The following is a 23,357-nucleotide window of genomic DNA, read 5'->3' as shown; positions in this document are numbered from 1 at the left end:
TCAAGGTGATACTTATAAGATTTGGAATGTGCGTTCATCTGACTAATTAATATTTCGAAAAAACACAAACCGAGCCCTTTTTCCAGATTAGAACTGGATCTGGACCCTTTCATTTATTAGTCAGGGCGTCCTTCCATTTTACCAATGCATAAGAATTAGAAGTAACTGGGTGCCAGTGGCGTTCCGCTGCAGACTGACCTTTAATGTCAGTTTGCAAAAAGTTTAGGACAAATAAGGTAAAGGCAAGATGAGCCTTTGGTGACTTTGGGGGAAGCGCTCTGAATTAACTTTGCTAGGTAATTTAGAATATAGGAATCTTTAATAATTGAACTGAATATTAGACCAGTCTAAGATTGAGTTAGAATGGCTGGTCACACTGAAGAAGAGTGAAAAATCATTATGACTCTATTAAATGACTAATTTTACTAAGTCTGAATATACAGTCTCTGATGTACTATTGCCATAAAGTTAAAAGGCTAGAAGCTAGTCTAAAATGGAAAAATGACAAGTAAGGATGGATCTAAAACATGAATTTAATCTCTTAGTCCTTTTAATCAGGACACTGAGTTAACTTACCTGTCAGCTCAGCACACGAATTACCAATATGCTTCTGTAGAGTTCTGTGGAGAGAACCTGTTTTTCTCTTTCCTAATAAGGTAGCTGTTTTAGGATCAATTTATAAGCTAATAAGTAGATCCTTTTAAGATACTAAAAAGTATTTATTAAATTTGACATTTTAATCTCAAATTTTGAAAATAAAGGTATGTTTTAAATAGTGTGCATGGAAATGCACTAAATAGTATATATGGGGATACAATTTCTCTCTTTTGTCTTTTAAGAGGTTAAAGTTTAAAATTTTACAATATCTAACCTTTTGAATTAATAACTTTTTGGACAAAACATTTTAAATATTTGGCTGTAAAGGGGCAGTGACTAATTGCACTTTTAATTATTTTTTTTTTAAGGAACGGTTGTAACTAGAAGGCTAGAAAAGTTATTAAGAGTCACACGTGCATAATTTATTTATTTATTAACTAAAAATATGTATAAGCAATTGTAAATTTGAGAATTAATAGTATCTGAGGGATGAACAATTTTAAGTAATTATGAGCTCAGAGATATAGCATTGACTATCAATATATAAATTAAGGTTTGATTGTTCAGCATTTTAAAACACCATCTACAGCACACAACCAGATTATTTGTGCTGGAATAGGGGCAACTGTGTGTCTTAAGACTCCGCCCCACAGCAGCTAGTTGGGCCCACGTGGGCCAAACGATCGGCTGGGAGGATGAGAAAAATGACTTTACAATAATGTTTTTTCTGGCCAAAGAATTGTCTTGGGCACAACTAATTTTTAATTACCAATTAACAACAATTATAAAAGCTTTTTTTATTTTTTTGTAAAACCTTTTGTAGTAAACTAAAACACTAAATAATAAAAGGATACTGTCTCTGAATCTTTTGGGTGAGAGCAAGGATTTAAGGTAAACTTCCCTTGAGAAGCATTAGTTAATAAAATACTTTTCACTTAGGAAACAATATATACTGAAAGATTAAAACTTTTGGCTTCTTGTAAAGAAGCAGAAACAATAAACATTTTTCTTACATAATGTAAAGCTATATTAGCCATACATAGAGGCAAAATTTTCTAGTGATTACCAGTTTACTAGAAGCAAAAATCTTTGAATTTAAGCATTATTTTAAACATCTGAATAGATCTGTAACACTGTTAAAAAGAAATTTTCTTGAACACAGGGAAAAACTTTTTTAGGCATTGTTTGCAAAACAAAAGAAAAGGCCACAAGCCGCTCTGGGACTGCCCAGAGCCCTGTATTGACTCAAAGGTAAAATACTTTTTAATCTGAGCATTAATCTTAAATTTGCAATCAAACTGCAAGCTGCAGTCAATGGAACAATGGCAGTTTTAACCATAATTTTTAAGTTTTTGTGCAAGGTTAGGATAATATCTACAACTTTGGGAAAGCAAAACCTATGTTTAAAACAATTTATCACTGTTAAAATCAATATTAGAAGCATTACTATCATATTACGAAGTTTGGATATCAATTAATACCTATGAATACCTATTAAAGCAAGCTTTAACGCTTTAATAAAGAGGCATTGCTTTATATCTTATCTTAAATTTTACTATTTAGGATAGGAACCACATTAATCATTATCTAAACTAGAAATATCTTAAGAGACTCAGCCTCTGAAGCTTAATCTCAAACTTTAACTCGCTTCAGGGCCTCACCAACTTTTTCTCAGGTTCCACAATCTATCTTTCTTCTTCTTTGAACCATGGACAACAGCTATCTATCTTATCTAAAAAATTTTTTACTAATTGTACTTCAAGCCTTACTCCTTTTTCCTTAAGCAACTCCTGAAAACTAAAAACAATCGCCTGATCCATGATTTTGAACCCTTCTTTCTTCCACCTAAGCAGTTTTCTAAAAAACTGCGGCACACCGCCTGTCTCCGTATCTAGTTCCGATTAACGAACTGCTGACCCCAAGCAGAAGCAGTGTTGGGTCAGCACTGGTTCAAACTTGATTCGTATCCTACCGCATCCTCAGCAACACTTTACAAAACTGAAATTTTTTTAGGCTAGCGCTAGCATGTGTACCTGTCCGTTGCTCCGATGCTCCTCGATACGAAGATTCTTTCCTTTCTTGTGGAGCTCCACACAGCAGTCGTTTCTCTTAACATCCCTCTGCCATTCTTCAGGTCCCTGTTCAGGCGCCAACTGTTGCGGCCCGCCCGCGGTCCACAACACGAACGGTTCAACTGAAAATGGCAGTTCAGGCTGAAAGAGAGGAAACTAGACAGGGCGGAAGAAACAATGGAGTCTAGACAACATTCTGATCAAGACTCAATTTAATATTTCCAGACACTCAGTTTATAAAGGAAGGGGGAGGGAACCCAATTTCCCGCCAAGTAACTCAGGGTCCAGTAGCAGGACGAACACGTGTGTGCCTCCAGACGGCAAAGGCAGGTTCCAGCCGTAGGTAGGCGTGGCAGGACGAATGAGCCGGTAGCTCCACCCTTGAGCAGGCAGGTTCCAGGCTGGGGGGAAGAGAGGCCACAGGCAATTTCAATTCTTTTTTTTTTTGGCTTTCAAGAAAAATTTATTTCCATAAATTAATTAATGTAACAGTGGGCATTTAGACTCACAAACTATCAAACAGAAAAGGAACTGTAGGGTATCATGTATACTAGCATTACATTTCACTGAACTATTAGCCATGATAATACAGGAACACTTGGGACAGCAACTTACTGGCCCAGATCCTAGGTTAAGGAGATCTCTTGTTGAGAATTAAAATCCAACCAACACCAGACAGTCTTATAAAGACAGAATGAACCTCATATTTTAGCATGTTGGGCTGGATGGCAGCTAAATGAGGGCCCCAGCTTCACAACTAAGATAGTTTTTGCTGGTCAAAGTGTGGCTAAATTAGAATATTAATTAATTGTGATTTGAACAAAATTTAACTCATCTTCCTAGCCAGTTCTATATAGTTCAGTCCAGGAAAGTAGCCCTCTCCTGACAGGAATGCAGATGAGGACATTCTATACCACTGGCCAATTATTTATGCTTTGGATACAGCCACCCACAATGTGGTCATTAAACAGGTACTTTTCATGATACCAGGGGGAAAGCTATAGAAACAAACCAAGGATATTAAAGAAACCACCAACTGCATACTCCCCTTCCACCAGGTACCAGGAGGAAAGTATCACAACCTAAAAGTTGGTCTTGCACAGATCTTAATGCACATGGTACAGAGGAGACTGAGCTCCAGGCTGGGGAGATGGAAGGCTGTGTCCACCTGGCTGCACTGCAGCCCTGGACCTGCTGCCACAGCCCTGCAGACTTGCTGCTGCTCTTAGCCTGGTAGGCATAGGACACACCCCAGGGAAGGATGCCCAGAGGGTGGGATCTAGAACTGACCTTAGGCTGTCTCTGGAGCCCTCACAGAAGACCCTTTCAGGCAAAATTTTGGGAAAAAAAAGAAGTCATGATTTTCACAGCTCTTGGAGGAACACAAAGTTTAAGATTCACAGCATGAGTTTCTGAGCTCTTCAGACTCGAGTAAGGCAAAAAAAAAAAAAAAAAGCTTCATCTATTCCCACTGCCCCTCTCTCTCAGTCAGCTCTTACAGTAAGGGCAGCAGGAAGACAGACACAATCTGCTTTAACAGGTGATGAGGTACATCTAGATGGATGGAGAGGCGGGATGGGACAGCAGGGGAGGAAAAGAAGACAGGCACTAGTGAGGAAGGAGGGTGCTCTGGCGAGAGACTGAGAGGTGGCCAAGGAAACGACTAAATTCTGGCTGGACCTGAGATTTCTCTTCTTTCCCCATAATCATGAAAACACTAAACTTCCGAGGTGAGCTACAGCTAGGTATGTTGTGCTTAATGGCAGCTTCTCATCACTTGGGTGGGAAGTCCCCATCCTTAGAAATTCTACCAATTCCCTTTACAGAACCAATTTATAGGTTTGGCATGTGACATGCCAGCAGCCACCACCTCCAGTCATGGTCAAAGACCACAGTTCCGAAGACACTAAGGTGTCTCCGAGACTGGCTGACCACTGTGAAACATGATGGTAAGACAGGTGTGGGTGAGTCTCTTAGTTCTGAGGTGGAGAGCAGACCAAGATGGCAGATTTCCTCTTCCATTCTCAGGACAAGTCCTGTGCTCCGAGATGCTAAGAGTCCAGATCAGTGTTTCCAGCCTCTTACATGCCACACTAGTCATGGACAAATTTTAAAGGTCTGTATGCTGATGGTACCCCAGCTGTGGGCACCCCATCTTATTGTCTTCTGGGTAATCTGATGCCCCAGTAACCATGGTGGTTAAACTGATGAATGGCTGTTTACTGCCCACTAGCTTGCAAGCTGGCTAATGTACAGTGTCTTAGATGTACTTGTAGAAGGGCAAAATGTGTAACTCATTTCAGTCCCTGAAGTAACAAAACAGGGTTCAGAAGCACTGAGTAACTAAAACTCCTGCCCCAACGAGGGAGAGAGATTCAGGTGAACACAGGTCACATTTGTATGGTCTGGGCATCATGTATAAACCAGGATCTGCGTACACTGCTGAAGACCATCGTGCAAACTAGCCTGTTGTCTTCTGTGATAGAGCTGTGACCTGCAAGTCTCCACAGACCAGCAGGTGTGTGTTAACTTATTTAAGCAGCTGAGGAGCTGAAGGACATGATACGTTTTCCCATACTCATGTCCAGTTTACTGTTTCAGGGTGGCCCAGACCACCAATCCGCAAAGGAAAGACACATAAAGACCCTGAACTGGTGCCCCTTCTCCTTAGCCACTGACAAATGGGGAATGAAAGAATCCTAGAAGCATTGGCCAATATTCCAGGACAGCACTGCTCACTCTTCTCTACAGACGAACAGAGAAATATCCCTGGACCAAGCCAGGAGAATGGGAAGAAATGAGCATTGTTCAGCAGCTAGCTTGAGCATCTTAGCCATCAGCCAAGCAGTTTGAACTTCTGAACTCTGAGAGGTAGGTGTGAAGAATGAATGGGAGAGGGTGGGATGAGAACACACAGGAGAGGAAGGAGCACAGGGAGGGTGAGCTCTGAGGGCCTGCTGTTCAGACGATGGCAGCCTACCACCTGCAGACTCCCCTGGGTACAAACCTAGAAACTGTGCTACTTGTGGCATGCAAACCTTTCCAGTAGGTTTGACGAGGGAGCAGAGTCCACGAGGCACTCTCAGAGAGCACTGGCTCTGGCCCTTGACAGAACCAGGCACTCTAGCAGCTGAAAATGCTCTTGGTCAGCCTCTGACACCACTGCTAACTTCATCATATACCAACATTTCAGAGAAAACCACACTCCACCTTAACACTTTTTAAGTGGTTACGAGAGAAATCTGCTTTTATGCATGTCACTAAACATGTGTATTCAGTGGGCAGGACTGAGAAGGAGGTGAAAAAGTGCTTCCTCTAGTGAACTACATGAAAAGCTGGGGGTGGGGGAGGGCTGCCTGAAACACATGATTGGGAACAGTGCCCCTCCATGTGCTGATCAATGCCTGTCTCCTATTCTCCTAAGACATATATTGTCTTTCTCCTTAATGTCTTACAAAATGGTTTAAAATCACATTTAGAGACCCCAAACATGCAGCAATAATACAAAATCAAAAGAAGAAGAAAAATGAAAATAATCAACACCATAACATTAAAGAGTACAACTTACATTTGGGGCCTGGACGGACTCCTCTGGCACTAGTGACCCACAGTCACAGATGGGAGAAAAGATGGGGAAAAGCCACAAACACACATTCTCTCAGAATGAAGGTCCTGGGCAGACAGAATCAAAGTCAGGAAACACACCAGTTCATCTTTCTTAGTCACCATAATAAGCTAGTGAGAACACGCAGGCCAGGCAGCCAGGTCCTCCCCAGGCCAGGTTTCTAAGTCATCTTGGGCGAGCAGCACCATGAATGGAGAGGAGCTTTCGTGTGGACGCACAGACAACGAGGCTTTAGATTCCTAGTGTTGCTTAAGATGTGTGGCTTTTCCACCTGTGATGGGAGACGGGAAGGAGGTGGCCTGGTCACTCGGGACCATTCCCAGGAGAAAGGGAGCATTCCTGAGGCTCTAGACTCAGCAGTAGAATTAGAGGGCCCTTCTTCACCAGCTTCTAAAAAGGCTGCACCTTGAAATAAGTAAAAATTCATGGGCTGGGCATTGTGAGTGGTTTGGGCACAGGGATTAAAATCAGGGAACCTCTTCCAGGGAGGTGTGCAGAAGTTCAAAATGGAGACCCGGAACTGTTCTCAGCAGCTGGCTGATGCTCCTGCTCCTCCTCCTTGGCGAAGAAAGTCTCCAGCTCCATCAGCTTCTGAATCAGAAGAGCATCCAGCTGCTGAGTCTGCAGAGCCGCCTTCTGGGCCCTGGTGAAGCTGCCGGCCAGCTTCACTTTACCTCGAGCTCGTCTCTTTCGAGGGACGGTAAAATCCTGGAATTCCAGAACACGCTTCCTTTTCAGCTGGCTGATAGAGACAAGGGTACCATTTCGTTCTTTGGGTTGCTCAAAGATAGTCTCTAAACACCTGCTCACAGGAGGAGACTTGTAATTCTTATTTGTATAGATTTCCTCTAAACTAAACTCCTTCTTCATTAACCTTTTGGGCCGAGGCAGGCCCATTGGGGTAAGGTCGGGATCTGGTTTAGGGATAATTTTCCGGATGTGGATCTGTGAGACTTTCTTTGGTCTCTTCTCTGGCTCAGCCTCTTTCTGCTGTGCACGGCTGCTCTGTGGTCGGGGGCAGGCTGCTGACATACCATCCAACTCATCACACCAGGAGCCGCAAGCTCAGAGGCAGAGAGCAGCAGTGTGCTGACAGCGCTTCTGTTACCAAGCAAGACTTTGGCACCAAGGCAGGAAACACAGGCTCTAGCCTCAGGTGACTGCTGTTGGTGTTGTGGACATTTCCCATGCCTGGAAGAGGCACATTTGGTATGGTGGTGTGGCTGCTCGGGGCACTCAGGCTCCCCTGCTGCTTACTATGAGTGGAATGAAGAGCTGGCAATTTGAAGGTACAAGAGGGCCCGTGCTGACTCCAAAGGGACAACACTCGGCCCACCGAGTAGGGCAGAGAACAGAAGACCTTATCTGCTAGAGGCTGGAGACCTTAACCCTTTTAGTCCCTGTGTAAACTGGGTCAGGAAGAGCCTCTGCATGATAGACATATTACTGGAGAAGTTCCATCTTTTTGTCCAGATTCGGTAACATCCAGGTGAACAAAGTGCTAGAAGTGTGTGAATGCCAAGGCCAGAGCAGTCTGCCCTGCTCTGAACTATGGCAGTGCCTCCCTAATCTTGGAGAGAAGCCTGAGTGTGTGTCTGACTACTGAGGCCACTGTCTTCCCTGAATGTGGCCATCCCAGGGCAACCGTGGGACAAGAAAAAAGAGAGGGTCCACTTAGGAGCTGGAGCTGAGCACTGGGAGGCCTCTGTTAAGGCAAACCTCGAAGGAGCACAGTGCTCAGGAAAAGTCCTGGAGGACTCAGCCATGAAGCTGGACACTGATTTCACATGAAAGGAAAATGAGACGTTTTTCTGTACCAAACAGCAGTGACAGTATCTTGTTGCTTAAATCTATGAAGCTCATTTTAACAGCTTCAAGAGAATAAAGTGCCAAGGGCCTACTGCTAAACCCTCTATTCCACCCAGTTGCTGTCAAATATGGGTCCAGCTGCATTGCATTATGTGAAAATCCATCTAGGAGCTTTTTATATCTGAGGCGCTTGTAGTTTTTAGCCAATGGAACAAGGGAAGAGGAATACCGCCGCCGATATCTGAGTTTCTGGGGCTTTGTTGCCATTGTCAGTCTGGAGGCAAGGACAGACAGCTTGTTTAGTAAGGCTGATTCTTTGGTAGGCTTCCTACAACTCAGGCTCCTCAAGGAATGGCACAGAGTAGCCTTCGGCTTTGGTATGTGGCTACACAAGCTCTCGCTAGCTACAGTTTCAGATTCCAATGGCTTACATGGGCTGAGAAGTCTGTGTGCTTTTGTGGGGATTGGTTTAGAGAAACTCTTTCCACAATCAGAATTTCTCACTTTACTTATTTTTTTCCGAACAGTGACCAGCTCCTGACAGGAAATTCTCTTACACGTCCGATGCGGCTGCTTCTTTACAGGAAGCAATCTTTGCTGATATGACAGAGTCACAAAGGCACCGCGTATTCGGTCACCTCCAGCAAAGCTGGGGTCATGTTCTTTCCAGGAGGCACCAGGAAGGCAAGTACCTGTGCATAGCTCAGTGTCTTTCTTTAATGAATGACATAAGCTTTCTTCTTTGGGGTATTTCAACCTCTGAAGCTGTCTAGCAATTCTGTCCTTGGATGGCTTTCTTAGGGCGATTGCTCCCATCAGGATGGACTCATCTTGGTCGGCCACAGGTTGCTTATCCTGCATCTCATCTGACAATGTGCCTGATGACAAGTGTTGTTCCAGCAGTGCATGTATGCCCCTTTGGTGTGTACACGCTTCCTTTGGCAAGGCAGAGTCCACAGCTCCCTGGTTTTGTGGGGCTTCAGTAACATTTTGCACTCTCTGGCATTTCAAGTGGGTCTGGGAATTACCACCATGACCTTCTCTGGTGATAGTCTCCTCAGATGCTTCTCCAACAGGTATGTGACCCAGTAGTCCCATCTGATGTTTTTCAGTTTCTTCTTTATTCATTCTAATTGCTGTTTCCATTGTCATAGGCAAATGTTTATCAATGGAATTCTTATGAGAGTGACAAGTTTTGCAAACATTTTTGTTGACACTGATGTATGTGCTATCTCCTTCACTATGCAAATCCATTGGTATTCCTTCCTTCATGTCAGAAAGGACTGTGCAATCCTTGACATTTTCACAAAGCATTTCATCGTCTTTGGGTTTAAAGTGATGTTTTGAGTTAGGAATTTCATCATAAACACCAGCTAGTGAATGTTCCCGAGAAGACAGACAAGAATGCACCATCTTGATAGAGTCTTGGCCCCCAGGAGACACTGAGTCTTTTAAGGATAATCCAAAGGTTTTCCTCTTGCCAAACTCAGAATTTGCTTCAAGTCTCAGCCCTTCTATCAGGGATCCTCCTTTACCTTGATGCTCACAATGAATGGAGTATAAAGACACACCTCCTCTATCCAGTGCTCTTAGATTTGGTTCATGATCCACAGCAGATTTTCCTTCATGATCAATGGCAGAGTCTGGACAGTCTTCCATTTCATAGTCTTTTAGAGAGTTGCATACTTTTTTCTTCGCGTGATTTTTGTATTTCAGGTGAGTCTACTGAAGAAGCAGCAGCATTTGGGAGTTCTGTACCTTTAAATCCAACATTCAGTTCTCCTCGAAGCAATGAGGTACTTCTTATAGTCTCGTGGTATGCCAGTGTATCTTGCCTTGTACAATGACCAGACAGACTAGATGCTTCCACACCCAGCACTCCCTCTGGAGGCTCATCTATGCAGTCTGGACATATGACATCTAGCATACTGTGTGTGAACTCTTCAGAACCAGGAATATCTATAAAGGCTCTTTTGGGATCTTTTATCTTTAAACCACCACAAGACAGAGGGACTTTACTGCCTGAGCTGACTGTCAGATCCTTCTGCCTGTGGCTGACCTCAGGGACGGTCTCTCCAGAGTCACCATTTAGTCCTTCCCCGGCTGGCTTACCTTCACATCTGCATTTGTCTAGACTATTTTGGTTACTCTGACAGTCTGAGACTTCATCTGCTTTCTGGTGAAGATTTTCAGCTGCTTGGTACATGGTTTTAAAATGAGATGAAATAACACTCAGAGACTGGTCCACTAATGTTTCAGGACTTGGAATGTTTGCAGATTGCTTTAGTTCTTGTGTGTCACAAGCAGAGATGCTGTGTTTATAAATCTCAGTGCCTTTGTGTTGATCTTGTTTCTTTCCAAGCAGTCCTTCATCACCAGTTTCCATGTGAGTGGCTGTGTTCAGAGAAGCACTATGTGTCACAGCTGCTGCCACTGCACTTCTGACTTTGCCTCCTAGAAAGCTGCTTTGCACTTCTCTCCCAGCAGGTTCACCCTCCAAGAGGGTGCTCTTTTCTACAAAACCTTCTGGTCTTTGGGAACAGTGATTACCATCCTGAGATGTATTTCCACATTTGATTTTACAGTTGCTAACTTTCAGAGAATCTTTTCTCGGTTCACAGGCAGCACAAGCAGAACACATGTTCTTTTCAGATGCATCTTGTGTTATGCAATGACAGCTGAAGATATCCCGAGACTGAACATTTTGACACTCTGTGACAAAGGAAGAGGCAGCTGCTCCTCTCACACTTGAGAAGAACGTGGAATTTACAGCAGTCATTTCTCTTTGCCCTTCTGAGAGTCTTGTTTTGTTGTTTAAGGTTTGTATGAATGAAGAGGCACCACAGGCTCTGTCGCCTTGTGGAGACATGGTTTCCCTTTTTGTCTCAGCAGGAATGGTTTGAGTATCAGGGGTAACATTTACTCCATTCTCCAGAGAATGATGGCTCTCTTGAACATCTCTGCATGTTGCTGAAGGCATTTCTCTGTTTATACTTAGAGAGTCAGTTGTCACATGGTCTTGAGAACTAAGGGACACTTGTTGATGTGAAACATATTCATGCTCTACTTTGTGTGCAACCAGGGCTCGGTTAGGAGAACATTCACTCATCTCACAGGTGGTGATGGGCTCATCAAAATGTGAAATGCTGTCACATGAGGTCTGAACAAGTTTTCCTGGAGATGATGGTAATTTTGCAGTACCTTTCGTGGGTTTTGATATTTTATTATGTTCAGAACTTCCTGGGTCTTCTGACATCAAACTCTGAGGAGGCTTTCTTTCAGACAGAAAGTCGTTGCACAATGCTGTACTTGGCAGAGAGTCACCCAGACCCCTCTGGATGCTGACTACAGACTTAGTAGCATCTTTACTGTAAATCTTCCCATTTAATGCACTGGACATTACAGTTGTTTGTTCAGGCTCTCCAATATGCACCAACAAGGAAAAGCTGCTTTCCTCAGAGCGTTTCTCAGGATGGGACACATCAACAGTTTTTCTATGGTCCTCAGAGTTTATCAAATTACCATGAAGGTTTAAAGTAATTATCACATAGGTATTTTTTAAACATAATTTCTGTGGCTTCAGTAGAAGAATTAAGCATGGAAGTACAGCTGTCTGTACAGGGACAACCAGCTTGATTGTGACAGTTGCTGTGGTTACTGGATTCCACAGTCCTTTCTTCTCCACAAGTGAAGTCCTCGATTTGATCAACCTTCCGGGTTTTTTCAGCACATGCCTTTATCAATCCACTGTATTCGAAACCACATTTTTCTAAGGATTTTGAACCAGACAAAAATGATGTGAGATATAAAATTTTAGAATTTTCTTCCGAGGGCTTTATTTTATCTATGCTTCCTTTAGTGATGGAGCTATTATGTGCAGAACTGTGCTTTTCCTTGCAGTGGCTGAGACTCTGCTGGTGATTGTCATCTTCACAGAGAGGGTGTAAGTCACATGACTTTCTTTCCCTTTGCTCATTTTGGAAACAGTACAGTTCCCTTATCTCTCTTCTGTGAGTTCTGGCAGAGTTGCAGTCGTATTGTGTACATTTCCTCTGTTCTTTTGTGGATCTCCAAGGAGGTCTGCACATACAGGTCGGTTGCTGGATTGTCTCAGGAGGAGATCTTCTCTGGAGTCTGAACTTGAAGCAGATGCAAACAAAGCTATAGTCATCCTGCCTCAGCTTCTTGAGTGGTGGGACTGCAGGTGTGTGTCAGCATGCAGCTCCTGTAAGTGCCTTCTGACAGGGGCAGATCTTTTCTTTAGTAGCTGTGGAATGTTGGCACGGGTCTTCCTTTGCTCCCTCACATGGGTCTCTGAAAACTTGTGCCTGGTCTCCTTGATCTCTGGAGACCTTTGGCTCCATTCTCTTGGGTCTCTCTTCCCTATCCAAGATCTCATAAGCCATAGGATCTCTTGTAGGATCCACTAGTCAGCGCCACCCATTCTTGCCCCCACAATCCAAGGTCTCAGCTTTCTTCTCGACAACCTTCTGTATGAGTCCTCTGCAACCCCAGGGGTGAGGCCCTGCCATGACTTAGAGGAGAGCGTGAAGCTCCAGGCTTTACATCTGCAATCTTACTTGGCTCCTGCTCAGCATGAAGCTCTCTTTGGAGACACATACTGAGAGTTCCGAGTACAAATCCTGTACCACAGCAGACATGGAGGAATCAAGTGGAACTGGCTGGGTCTCTACTCCAGATAACAGCATTAGGGCAGATGGAGATTATGGAGTCAAGTCTTTTGCATCAATGGTTTACCATTTAATCCCGTCACTCGGGAGGCAGAGGCAGGTGGATCTCCAAGACTGACGGCAGCCTGGTCTACAGAGAGAATTACAGGACAGCCAGGGTCACACAGCAAAACCTTGTCTTGAGGAAAGGGCTTTTTTTTCCAAAGATTCAGATTCTGCAGCCAGTCCCTCCTTAAGGGACATGCAGACACTGTATCCAATTCTTCCATGAGGGAATTTGGAGAAGAGGCCTTTTCTCTGTCACTGTTGGAAAAGTTGAGAATTTTCTTTACTTGGAAGACGTTGACCAAAGTGGGGGTCGCTCCTTTGAATAAAGAATTCCCCTTGGCACCATAAGCGGGTCTCCCTTCGCTGACAAATCGACCAGAGCCGAGGAAAGGCGTATACCAACAAGGGGCGTCGTCCTCTCCAAGGAGAGAAGTTGGGGGTTCCCTGCAGATGAAGGTTGAATTGGGAGCCTCTTTCCCCTGGAACCAGGACTCTGAGAAGCTTTTTTCTCCCAGGGACGTAGAGCCTGATCTCCTGGATGTCTGTGGGTGTTTGTCACTAACAGCGCTGCTTCAGTGCCCTTTGGCTCCCTGAAAGGCCTGTGGCCTCCTCCGCAGTCGGTGCTCATCCCGCCATTTTGGCATCGGCTGCCTCTGTCCCTGCTATCCCCGCCGCCGCCAACTCTACCAAATCTTCGGGATCCGAGGCCCGGCACTTTCAATTCTAATGTGTGGTTTTTCTTACTTATCTTTCAGCTTTTAGCCAAAAAATCAATAGTCGATTAAGTTGCTGGATGAAATGAGGCATATGCCAGTATAGGTGCTTTGGTAATACTCATCAGATTGGCAGCGTGGAGTTCCTTTCCTCAAATGCTGCAAGAGATAATATAGAAGAAGATGAAGATCCTATGAACCAAAGAAACACCAGAATTTGCTCCTCCATGAAGATGGACAGAACGTAAACAAAATTAAAGTTATTTGCTTAAATGCAAACACCTGTTGCCTAAGAGCTGCGTGAGCTCGAAGTTTGTTTTCTCATGGGCTGAATTCTAAAATCCCTGTAGAAATCAATCAGTGACACAAGCAGGGCTCTCTTATGCTTCCAGACTTTATGGCTATCTGTCCCTGTCTCTTATGTGCTTGATGATTCCCTGTAGCCAGCACACACAGCCACTCTGCCTGCCTTCTGCATCCCTCTGCCTCCTTAACCTCTTTGCTTTGTCCATCCAATCCCAATGCAAGGCAAAGAAGGTGACCCCAGATTCCCTTTAGCTTATTCATCTTAGTCATTTATTTAGTCATCATTTAGTATGGGTGTGGTTAAGACTTTAATGCACACTTTGGCTATGAGAGCTCTTGGGTGTAGGTTCCATAGTTTCTTATTCATTTATGTACTGGACACTGATGGGAAATATTGCATCATGTTATTTTAAATTGAATGGCCAAGATGAGTCAGTGGGGGACTTTCTTACATGTAGACATAAGACACAAGGAACTTATAGAAAACAAGATATTGTTCAAAGCAATGAGAATGAAGAGCAGGGTGAAGACTATAGTGAGTAAGGGAAAGAGATCAGAGTCTGTCTTAAGCTTGATCTTTCCACTGGCAGACCAAGTTTTTACTTTCACATGGCTTCTTGCTTTTGTCCCTTGAAATCGTATATAATATGGCAGTGAAGGAAAGCAAGGAGCCCAAACAAGTTTGTAGTTTACAAGACTCTCTACTACAAGGTTGTTGTAGAGGCCACTAGGGACTGTGGTCCATGAGGGATGTGAAGGGGGAAGATATTTCCTTCAGTCATCCTGGATTCTTTGGCCCTGGTCATGGGGATTGAAGTGAGTCAGGACAACTAGCAGGAACAAGTTTTAAGAGTGTAGGGCCTATTCCCCAAGAGGACCCCAGGTGGAACAGGAACATCTCAACAAAGGGTATAGAAGAAGACCAGAAAGGGGGATCAGAGCTCAGCCTTTTCGGGGCAGCAAGATGAGAGTGAAACACATAGAGGATGTGAATTGGTTTAGTGAGTCTTTTGGGCAGGTTCTGCTCATTGCTTTTGGGGACATGGATGTTTCTAGAGTTAGACCTGGTGGGTCAGAGTCCAAGACCACTTTTAGGCAAACACAGTTGTTTCCAATTAAAAAAAAAATCTTCACAAGAAAGTGGCATGTTTGGAGAAATTCTGATTTATAGGAGAGAAGAAAGAGACACTCTCTTCAGGGTTTATTATAGATAAGAAAATGAGAGAAGATGCCAGAGTCCCATGGTGAGAAAGAATGCTCCTTTCCTCAGCTAATTTCTTCTCTTCCATGCCTTGATCAGGAGAGATCTCCATGCACTCTCTCTAGAGGTTCACAGGATCCTGTCACATACAGCAGTCTACTGGTGTAGGATATGACAGAGAGATAGAGACTCCACCACAGTGGGTATCAGGGATGAGGAGGAAGCTGCTCAAGGAAAAGGGTAGATGTCCTGGGTGCTGAAGAGACACGGTCAAGGATGGGGAGTACTGGGGGCAAAGCTGGTTGAGCACAAATGCATGAGGGGACTTTTCAGAAACAATAGAGATGTGCCCACAATCGTCATTAGGAATTTTAGCTGTGTGGCTGGGAGTGAACACTGGTCCCAGAAGACTGGAGAATGTAGATTCACTCTCATAACAGAACTTATTGAAACAATACCTGGAAAATGCTTAGATCGAGACACAATGTAAGTGACTCAAAACCACAGATATATTTGATTGCCATCACTGTTAGGAAGACCAATATGCGTTGGTCATTTTTGTACTCATGCGGTAAATAGATGGGTTAGCATGTTAGGTCCACGTGGGAGTAGACAAAGGAAGAATTGACTATTGTCTTGCTCCCATTTCATGACCGCCACCCCCCCTTTTAACCTAAAGCTGATTTTAGCTTAAATCATCTGAGTTGACAGAAAATTTAGCATGTACCTAAAGGTGGGGCAAATTGTGCAAAAGAGTAGGCAAATATCTCTCCTTATCTGAGGCCAGAGTCTTTAAGTGGTTGGAAAGGAAAAGTCTGTTAACTTTCCCCAAAACATGGCTACCATTTGGAAGTCAGGCCTATTGGATCCAGCATGGACAGTCCCAACTTCAGCTTCTCCTGAACAGTGTGTTGGGGGGGGGGTCCAGGTAAAGTGATTTGGGTTTCATTTTTAAGGAGTCTCTCTGTAGTATATGTGCTTCTACATTCTGCATACAAGATATTGCATTTCCAAATGTCAAAGCAGCTCAATCTTCCATCAAGAGATGGCTTATGGAAGCTTCCCTTGCCTCCAAAGTAGGCCATTGCAGTTGTCTTAACTGAGAAGGTAATCTTGCTGAAGAACCTCTGATGTCATAAAGGATGTGAGTCTGACATGTGGTTCTCTGGCTGCCACAATCCATGCCCGGTGTTTTGAGCCTTTAAACACAAGATGCAAGTCCTAATCATTTTGAAATCACTATGTTTGAGAGACCATGAGGGGAAGAAGAGGGCTACCCCCACCAGCTTCTTAAGCCCTCTCAGCTCAGCAAATATGCATGTGAGTTTTGAGAAGACTCTAGGCCCAGCTTCAATCTGCCAATTCATGAGCATCCTTCCTACCAGACACCTAGTCAGGCTCAGTGTAAACCAAGGACCATGAGAGGTGTTTAAGTGAACTAGGTTTGAGGGTGGTTTTATCTTTTGTAAAAGTCTTCCGTTACAAGCTTATACAATGGGGCTAAGTCTACAGGAGTTTCCTTCTGGCCTGTGACTGATAAAACTTAGCTTGTGTGACCAGTGTTTATTGCAGAGGACAGGGCAAACTTAGATGTAAAAGCGGTATGGTTACATCTCCAAGATTGGTGTTTCTTGGCCTCTGATTACACTGATTCTTTATTCCTGGGGCCTGTCAAGCATGGGCTATTTGTGGAACTCACAAAGGCTATTTTGATTGTCCTAATATTTTCTATTTTCCTGTGGTTTGTAGACTGTTTAGTCTCCTTGAAAAGTATCAATCTTTTAAAAAAAAGCAAACAAACAACAACAAAAACAAAACCAAAGAAACAACAACAAAACCGAGCCTGAAGACATACTAGAAAGGTGTAGTGATTCAAGAAAATCACTGAGAGGATCTTGGCTCTTTGGCCATAAAGTTTTATCTTGTATACCCCACTACTGAGTGTATGAATTTAAAGATGGTTTTGACACTGTTACCCCTCAGTTACTATGCATTGCTTTGCTTAGTTTTTCAGTGAAATAGCTTGAAACAGGTATCACCCAAGCCACACTTCCTTTGTCTTCCTTTCGCCACTCAGGTCTGACTAGTCAGCAGGGTCATAGTGGGTGTTTTATGAGGCCTTCCCTCTGCACATGGTTTTCCTGACTCCTAATTAGGTCATAATTGGCACCTGCTCCCAAGTGGCCCTGCCTCAATGGACAGGCAGCACATTACCTGTGGAGGGCAGAGGGAGCCAACTTCTAGGTAAGCTATTAGGAGAGACATCTTGTGATGAAGAAGAGGTGAGGGACTGATGGAGAGGATTGCTTTTTTACTTGCATGTATAAGAAAGAGAGAGACATGTGGGCAAAGCTCACACCATGTGCTTTCTTTTCTTTCCTCATTTGCTATCATCTGAGTGTGGTATCTGCTCAAAAGTTACCTGTTCAAATATAAATCACAGGGCAGGGAATATTAAAAAGCAAGATTTTTGGGTACTTGATTTGATACTGGCAGCCTTCCTGAATAGAATTAGTTTCCTTATGAGTGAGGAAAACTTGGGAGGAGGAAGCTGGGGAGGAAGTAAATGTTTTCCCAGAGACACTGAAGAACAGGGTAATGAATCTTCTCCAGATCTCTCAAAACCCAGTAGGGGGCACAGTAGGGTCTGAATGTAAGGGAAGTCATCCATAACGCCCAAGCCTCACTCTAAAACCAACTGATTATAACCTACTGTGTTGAAGACTTTTAAAGAGAAAAATAGATGTATTTTTACAATTGAGAATAGATAGGGGGGCCTCTTCAGAGTCTCCTTTGAGATTAAGGAATGTCTGCATGGGTACTGTTTTCATGAGATGCACTGTGATAAGTGTGTAGCGCAAAGTGAAGGTTGTTTGATTTTACTGTAAGTTTGGAGATACATTCTAAACTATAGAGGTGACTTCCAAGTAGGAACCGGGTACTCACTTACATTCTCTGATCAAATCCTTCCATTATGTTTAGGCTGAGAAGGGAAATGGGCAAATAAAAAGTTGGAAAGATAAGCCATCAATAATCACCATGTTCTACAAAACTATTTTGGTCAGTCATTGGTTTAGGTTATTACCAGGCATTGGGGATGGAGAGGAAAGAGAATGGCTCTATGGTGCAGGTATATGCTTGCTAAATGAGAAGTTTCCCTAGAAATGAGGCAGACATAGCTTCTTTTTCCCAGTCTGCCTCTTGTCCCATTGCAATTATCAGTAAAGAAACCTTAAAATCTAGGATGCACTTCTCTTCAGGTGATTACTCATTTGGTAACCTTGCTTTAGCCTCTCAACCTACCACAGTCTACCCTGCCATGACCTTGCCCTCTGATAGAAAGGATGACTAGACCTTACTAGACCTTTGTGACCCACATACATTCCCTAATCTTATAGTTCTTAGGGATGTGAGTTCATGTGAGTATGTGGGTGGTACATGTGCACACCACACCACATACACACACACACACACACACACACACCACAAACACATGCATACACATACAATCCCCCAAACACATTGAAACACCCACAAAACTCACACACATACAACCCCCCACAAACACATACATATACACAGCCCACACAGACACACACACACACACCACACATTCTTATAGTAAGTCAGGATTTTCCAATGAGTTTCATTTCTACATGTGATTCAAAGGACTTGTGTTTGTTTTGTTTGCTGAGACAGAGTCTCTCCATGTAGCACTGGCTGACCTCAAACTTGCTATGTAGACCAAACTGGCCTTGAACTCTCCTTCTGTATGTCAGGTGCTTGGATTATAGGGGCACACCTCCCCCATTTCAGGAGCTAAAAATAGGAAGAAATTTTTGTCAATGGAAACTCCCTTCTTTCTCTTTTCAGTTTCAGTATTTTGTGCTAACCAATTGAGAAAGAGCTCAAGCTCTTACCATGGTTGGCTCTTGCAGAGCTGGCAAGATACACAGGGCCAGAAGCTGCTTTAATACTGATGCTGTCTCAAAGCCATCAGCTCGCAGCTGAATAAATGGATGGGCAGATGAAAGAGAGCAGAGAGGAGACAAAGAAGTGTTAATAGGCTTCATGTTTGTGTTCCCTGAAAAACTCCATGTTGAGATACCCCTGTGAGGAATGAAGTGAGAGTAAGTGTTGTGATGAGGGCTCTCATTAGAGAGATCCACATTCTTACAAAACAGATCTGCCAACACTCTTACCATGGGATTCTCACCTCCATGGCTCTGAGAAATGAAGTGTGTGTGTGTGTGTGTGTGTGTGTGTGTGTGTGTGTGTGTGTGTGTGTGTGTTTGAGACATATTTTCACCATGTAGCCCATACTGTTCTAGCACTCCCTGTATAACCTAGGCTGGCTTCAATTCACAATCCCTCTGCCTTTTACTTCCCAAGGATTGCAATTACAAGTGTGTACTGCCATGCTCAGCTAAATGCTTCTGTCTTTGGGTCTGTACTCATGTGTTCATAGGTAAGGCATCCTCAGTCCCACCTTAGTCCTAGTTGAACATCTGCACTAAGCATGCAAACTGTTCTTCCAGCTGCATCATTCCAACTCTCCTAGATCAATCTGCTGCCATCGGTGTGCACTGAAGGACTTGCCCTCACACACCGCTGCTCCCTCCCTCCACCCCAAGACCTCACTTCTCACCATGAGGCTGTTATTTCTTCTCTTCATCCTCCTTGTGTGTCTCGCTCAGATTACATCAGGTAAGCTGTGAACCCACCTGGATGGAGGAGATAGTAGTTGAATTTGGAGCCTGGAGTAAGGCAAACAAATTTAATCATGAAACGAAATACGTAATAATAAAATGTCTTGACATAACCACAAGAAGCATAATGTATCTGGCTACTGGTGCTGTCACCTTGACAGACTCAGCATCATGTTGGTGAAGGACCTCTAGGTATGTCTACAGGGGGATATCTTGATTATGTATATTAATAAGGGAAGACCCATGCACTTCCTGGGCATCGGATCCTGATCTGTAAAAAGGATGTAAGCTAACCTCTGGGATGCATGCACGTGCCCCTCTCTGATTCTTGACTCTGATGCAACAAGGCCAGACTCCATGAAGCTCCTGAAGATGTGATCTCAGAGACATGGTGTACTTTGAGTTTCATATACTACCAGTGGCCTGGACCTCACTATGTAGACAAAGCTGGACTCAAATTTACATCATTCTCCTTCTAAATGCTAGGACTGAAAATGTACACCACCATGCTTGGCCACAAAGCAGGCTTCTAACATGCCATAGCTCCTTCACCCTTTGCAACAATAGTTATAGGGTGGGTATTTTATAGCTGTTATGTAGAAAATGATGTAAACTTGCTTCAAGGCACCCAGGCAATACATGGTGAAATTCACAAGTAAAAATGATTTAATTCTACAGGTGATACTTTCAAATACCCAACAATGTTAGATAAGAAATCTATTTATGATGCTATAGATAAGCAAGAGTTGCTTTTCAGTGTGAATATGGCCCACACGGTGTTTGAAGTTTGCTTATTCTACAAGCTCAATTCTTATCTAGCTAAAAATTTAGATTTAATGAGGTGGTCTTACATTTTACCTGGAGATCTTGTATGGAGGAAACAGCGACCTCAGGCTTGATAACATAAAAGAATAAAGTGGTTCATCCTTGCTGAGGTAAAAAAAAAAAAAATTCCACTCAGGCCACAAGGATATTCTGCTCACTGGAATCCATCAGTCCAGCTGATGGATCAGCTACCACCATTACTGTTGCTGCCACCGCAAATGGGAAGAGCATTTAACTTCCCCACTAGAAGTTAAAGACTCGAGGCCCCAGAGGTACCATTGCTGGTCAAAATTCACTGGCTGAGCTCATAGCTATATGCACTTAGGCAAAAGATAAGATAATCATATTTTTTATGTCGAAACAGTGGAGATCCAGATGAATTTTTGAACAATCTAAAGGAGGAGAGAAGGGGAGGGGAATATGGATAGATGAATGATAGTTTTATGATAATAGTAAGATGATGATTATATCCATGCTCGATAAATTTGGTTGTGGAGATGGCTATAGACAGAAGCATATGTCTATAGCTGAATGGTTTCTTTTGTTTTCATCTGAAAAAGCCTACTTGTTTACAGTGGCAATGTGATGTAGTGATAGTCCAGCTGCTTGCTTTCCATCACAACACAGCACCTCAAAAAAGCCACATGCTTCGGTAGAAACTTAGTGTTTCCTTCTGTCTTTCATTCCTGGATTTTGATTTTGTACAGGATCTGGGTTCTCTTCCACTCCTGCCCTACTCTTTCCATGACTTCAAATATTCTAACATGCTGGGTCATAGGAGAGCTCACACTCATGTGTGAAGCTGTCACAGGGTATGAAGTCACACACACCACACCAAACACGGGAGGCATGTTGCTCAAGCATCAGCAACACACGTCATTCAGTCATTGTGTCTGCCTGATATTTGGTGTACACTTTCAAGTTTCACACTGTCTAGGAGGAAGGCACATTAGAAAGGCTTTATAAAGAACACGTGGAAGGAAGTAAATTAGACTCACATTCTCGGAACATAGTCATGAGGGGTGCTTTTTCTGCTCTGAGCATCTTCAGGAAAATGAAACTAAGTTACAGGCATCCCAGACTTTCTGAAGGCCCAGGAAACAAAACACCAGGCTCTGAGGGTTACATAGATCTCAGATACCACAGGTCATCTCTGCACTTAACATAAAGACAATGAGAGAGAGACAGAGACAGACAGAGAGTGACAAAGAGACAGAGACAGACAAACAGAGACAGAGAGAAAGAGAGTAAACTTGGCTCTCCTCCAGTTGTTTTCTTCAAAGACACTGAAATGTGAATTTCACCCATTATCAAACGATCCCCCTCTTCTGATTTTCCCTTTAATAGTCGGCCAGTGAGAAAATGATTACCAGTGCAGGGCACACCTGAGCTACCAGAAAGCCAGCATGAGTGTCATAGACTCTTTACCCACCCTTCCCAGGTACAATAAATTATAGTATCTTTGGTTTAATGAAGCGCAGTTTCGTTTCTTCACTTCTTTCCTTTTTTACTCACAGGGCGCAAAAGAAACTCAAAGTTTCGTCAGTGTGAGAAAATGGGTGGCATTTGCAAGTCTCAGAAAACTCACGGATGCTCTATCCTGCCTGCAGAATGCAAGAGTCGATACAAACACTGCTGTAGGTTGTGATGGCCAGTTGCTGATACATGCAGTACTTCCAGAGAGCAGTCAACTGCTCTGATTTCTGGGAAATAAAAACACCATTATGTACAGCTATTCTTTTCAATGGTGTAGATTTTAGGTGAGATGGCAGTGAGCTTAAAAGTGGAGAATGTGCTGTTGTTGATGGGGTTGGAGTCCAGTGTTCCCAGGATCTTGGCCTCTTTTTCAAGAAATTAAAGGCTCACACAGAATTACAAAAGGAGAGAGGAATCTTTGCTGAAACTTTGGGGCTAAAAGCAAATGAAGTTGATATTGAAATTCCCATGTCCTGCCTGCCTTTCCCATCTCAAGGATGGTGTGTGGTTCAATTTGTGGAAACTAAACCAGAAAATCTGGGGAGTTGAAACATAAGGCTGAGCCAACTTGTCAATGGCACTCAAAGTTGAAACAGATTGGAATGAATAGGAATGGCCCCTGATTGCTCACATATTTGATGGCTCCCCAGTTATTAGAGCTGTTTGGAAAGGATTAGGAGGCATGGCCTTGTTTGAAGAGTGTGTCACTGGAAGATAAGCTTTGAAGTTTCAAAAGCTCACGTGAGGCTTAGTCTCTCTCTCTCTCTCTCTTTCTCTCTCTCTCTCTGCCTATAATTCTGAACCTTGTGAGGAATCATTCCAGAGTCATATGCCTGCCTTCCTGCTTTAAAGCTTCCTACAATAAAGATCATGGACTAATCCTCTGAAACTGTAAACATGCCCCCAGTTCAATGCTTTCTTCTGTAGCTTGCCTTCATCACCACAGTGATAGAATAACTGAGACAGGAGTTAAGTGAATATCTGTAAAGTTGAGGTAGAGTCACCAGTGACTATCCCTATGAACCCTCAGGAAGCTGGCTGAGCTTCCTCTGAGAAGCTAATCTTGTACGATCCCCTGGAGAAATGTCTAGTTAACCAGGAAGTAGCTGATAGGTTATATTAGGCAGAGGTTTTATAATATATAAAATGTCCTGAAATATTAGAAATGTAAACCTAAAGACGGAGTCAATCATGATTGAAATGATTTGTTTTTTCTGTGTGTCGTAGGGACAATAGAAATGTATACACGTGTGTTCACTTGTTCATGTGTGTGTGAAAGTCAGAG

At 43.3% G+C, this 23,357-nt stretch overlaps 2 protein-coding genes across 6 annotated transcripts; one reads left to right on the top strand and one right to left on the bottom strand.

Moving 5' to 3' along the window:
- Window positions 1-6,795: 6,795 nt before the first annotated feature.
- Window positions 6,796-12,812, bottom strand: LOC147002501 (protein PRR14L-like). The gene is given in 11 exon segments (XM_085843495.1): window positions 6,796-7,343; window positions 7,346-7,393; window positions 7,396-7,664; window positions 7,666-8,102; window positions 8,104-9,792; window positions 9,794-11,656; window positions 11,658-12,061; window positions 12,064-12,237; window positions 12,347-12,573; window positions 12,575-12,708; window positions 12,711-12,812. Coding segments are annotated over 11 exon segments (5,895 nt in total).
- A 3,451-nt stretch (window positions 12,813-16,263) lies between these two features.
- On the top strand, window positions 16,264-22,331 carry LOC110300142 (beta-defensin 33). 5 transcript variants are annotated; one of them, XM_085844349.1, is made up of 4 exons: window positions 16,265-16,382; window positions 19,455-19,530; window positions 19,624-19,769; window positions 22,114-22,331. In XM_085844349.1, exons 2-4 carry the CDS (start codon window positions 19,493-19,495, stop codon window positions 22,242-22,244), a joined length of 315 nt encoding a protein of 104 aa, XP_085700475.1. In that variant the 5' UTR covers window positions 16,265-16,382; window positions 19,455-19,492; the 3' UTR covers window positions 22,245-22,331. The 5 variants fall into 5 exon arrangements, with proteins under 5 accessions (XP_085700477.1, XP_085700475.1, XP_085700473.1 ...); XM_085844348.1 differs by lacking the exon at window positions 16,265-16,382 and adding an exon at window positions 17,252-17,306; XM_085844351.1 differs by lacking the exon at window positions 19,455-19,530 and having other exon boundaries at window positions 16,264-16,382.
- The last annotated feature ends 1,026 nt before the right edge of the window (window positions 22,332-23,357 follow it).

Source organism: Mus caroli, unplaced genomic scaffold, assembly GCF_978045245.1.
Source record: "Mus caroli unplaced genomic scaffold, Mus_caroli_1 scaffold_10, whole genome shotgun sequence".
In the NCBI taxonomy this organism is placed as follows: Eukaryota; Metazoa; Chordata; class Mammalia; order Rodentia; family Muridae; genus Mus; species Mus caroli.
Note: the sequence above shows the minus strand (reverse complement) of the source record. Positions and strands in the feature narration are given on the sequence as shown.

Bases quoted from the DNA above. Each gene is read 5' to 3' on its own strand.
- LOC110300142 (XM_085844347.1), top strand. From the start codon at position 16,275: ATGCAAGTCCTAATCATTTTGAAATCACTATGTTTGAGAGACCATGAG. The intron at 16,383-19,600 runs GTGAGTTTTGAG...CTGTTCTTCCAG, and splicing joins TCAGCTCAGCAAATATGCAT to CTGCATCATTCCAACTCTCC. The intron at 19,770-22,113 runs GTAAGCTGTGAA...TTTTACTCACAG, and splicing joins TCTCGCTCAGATTACATCAG to GGCGCAAAAGAAACTCAAAG.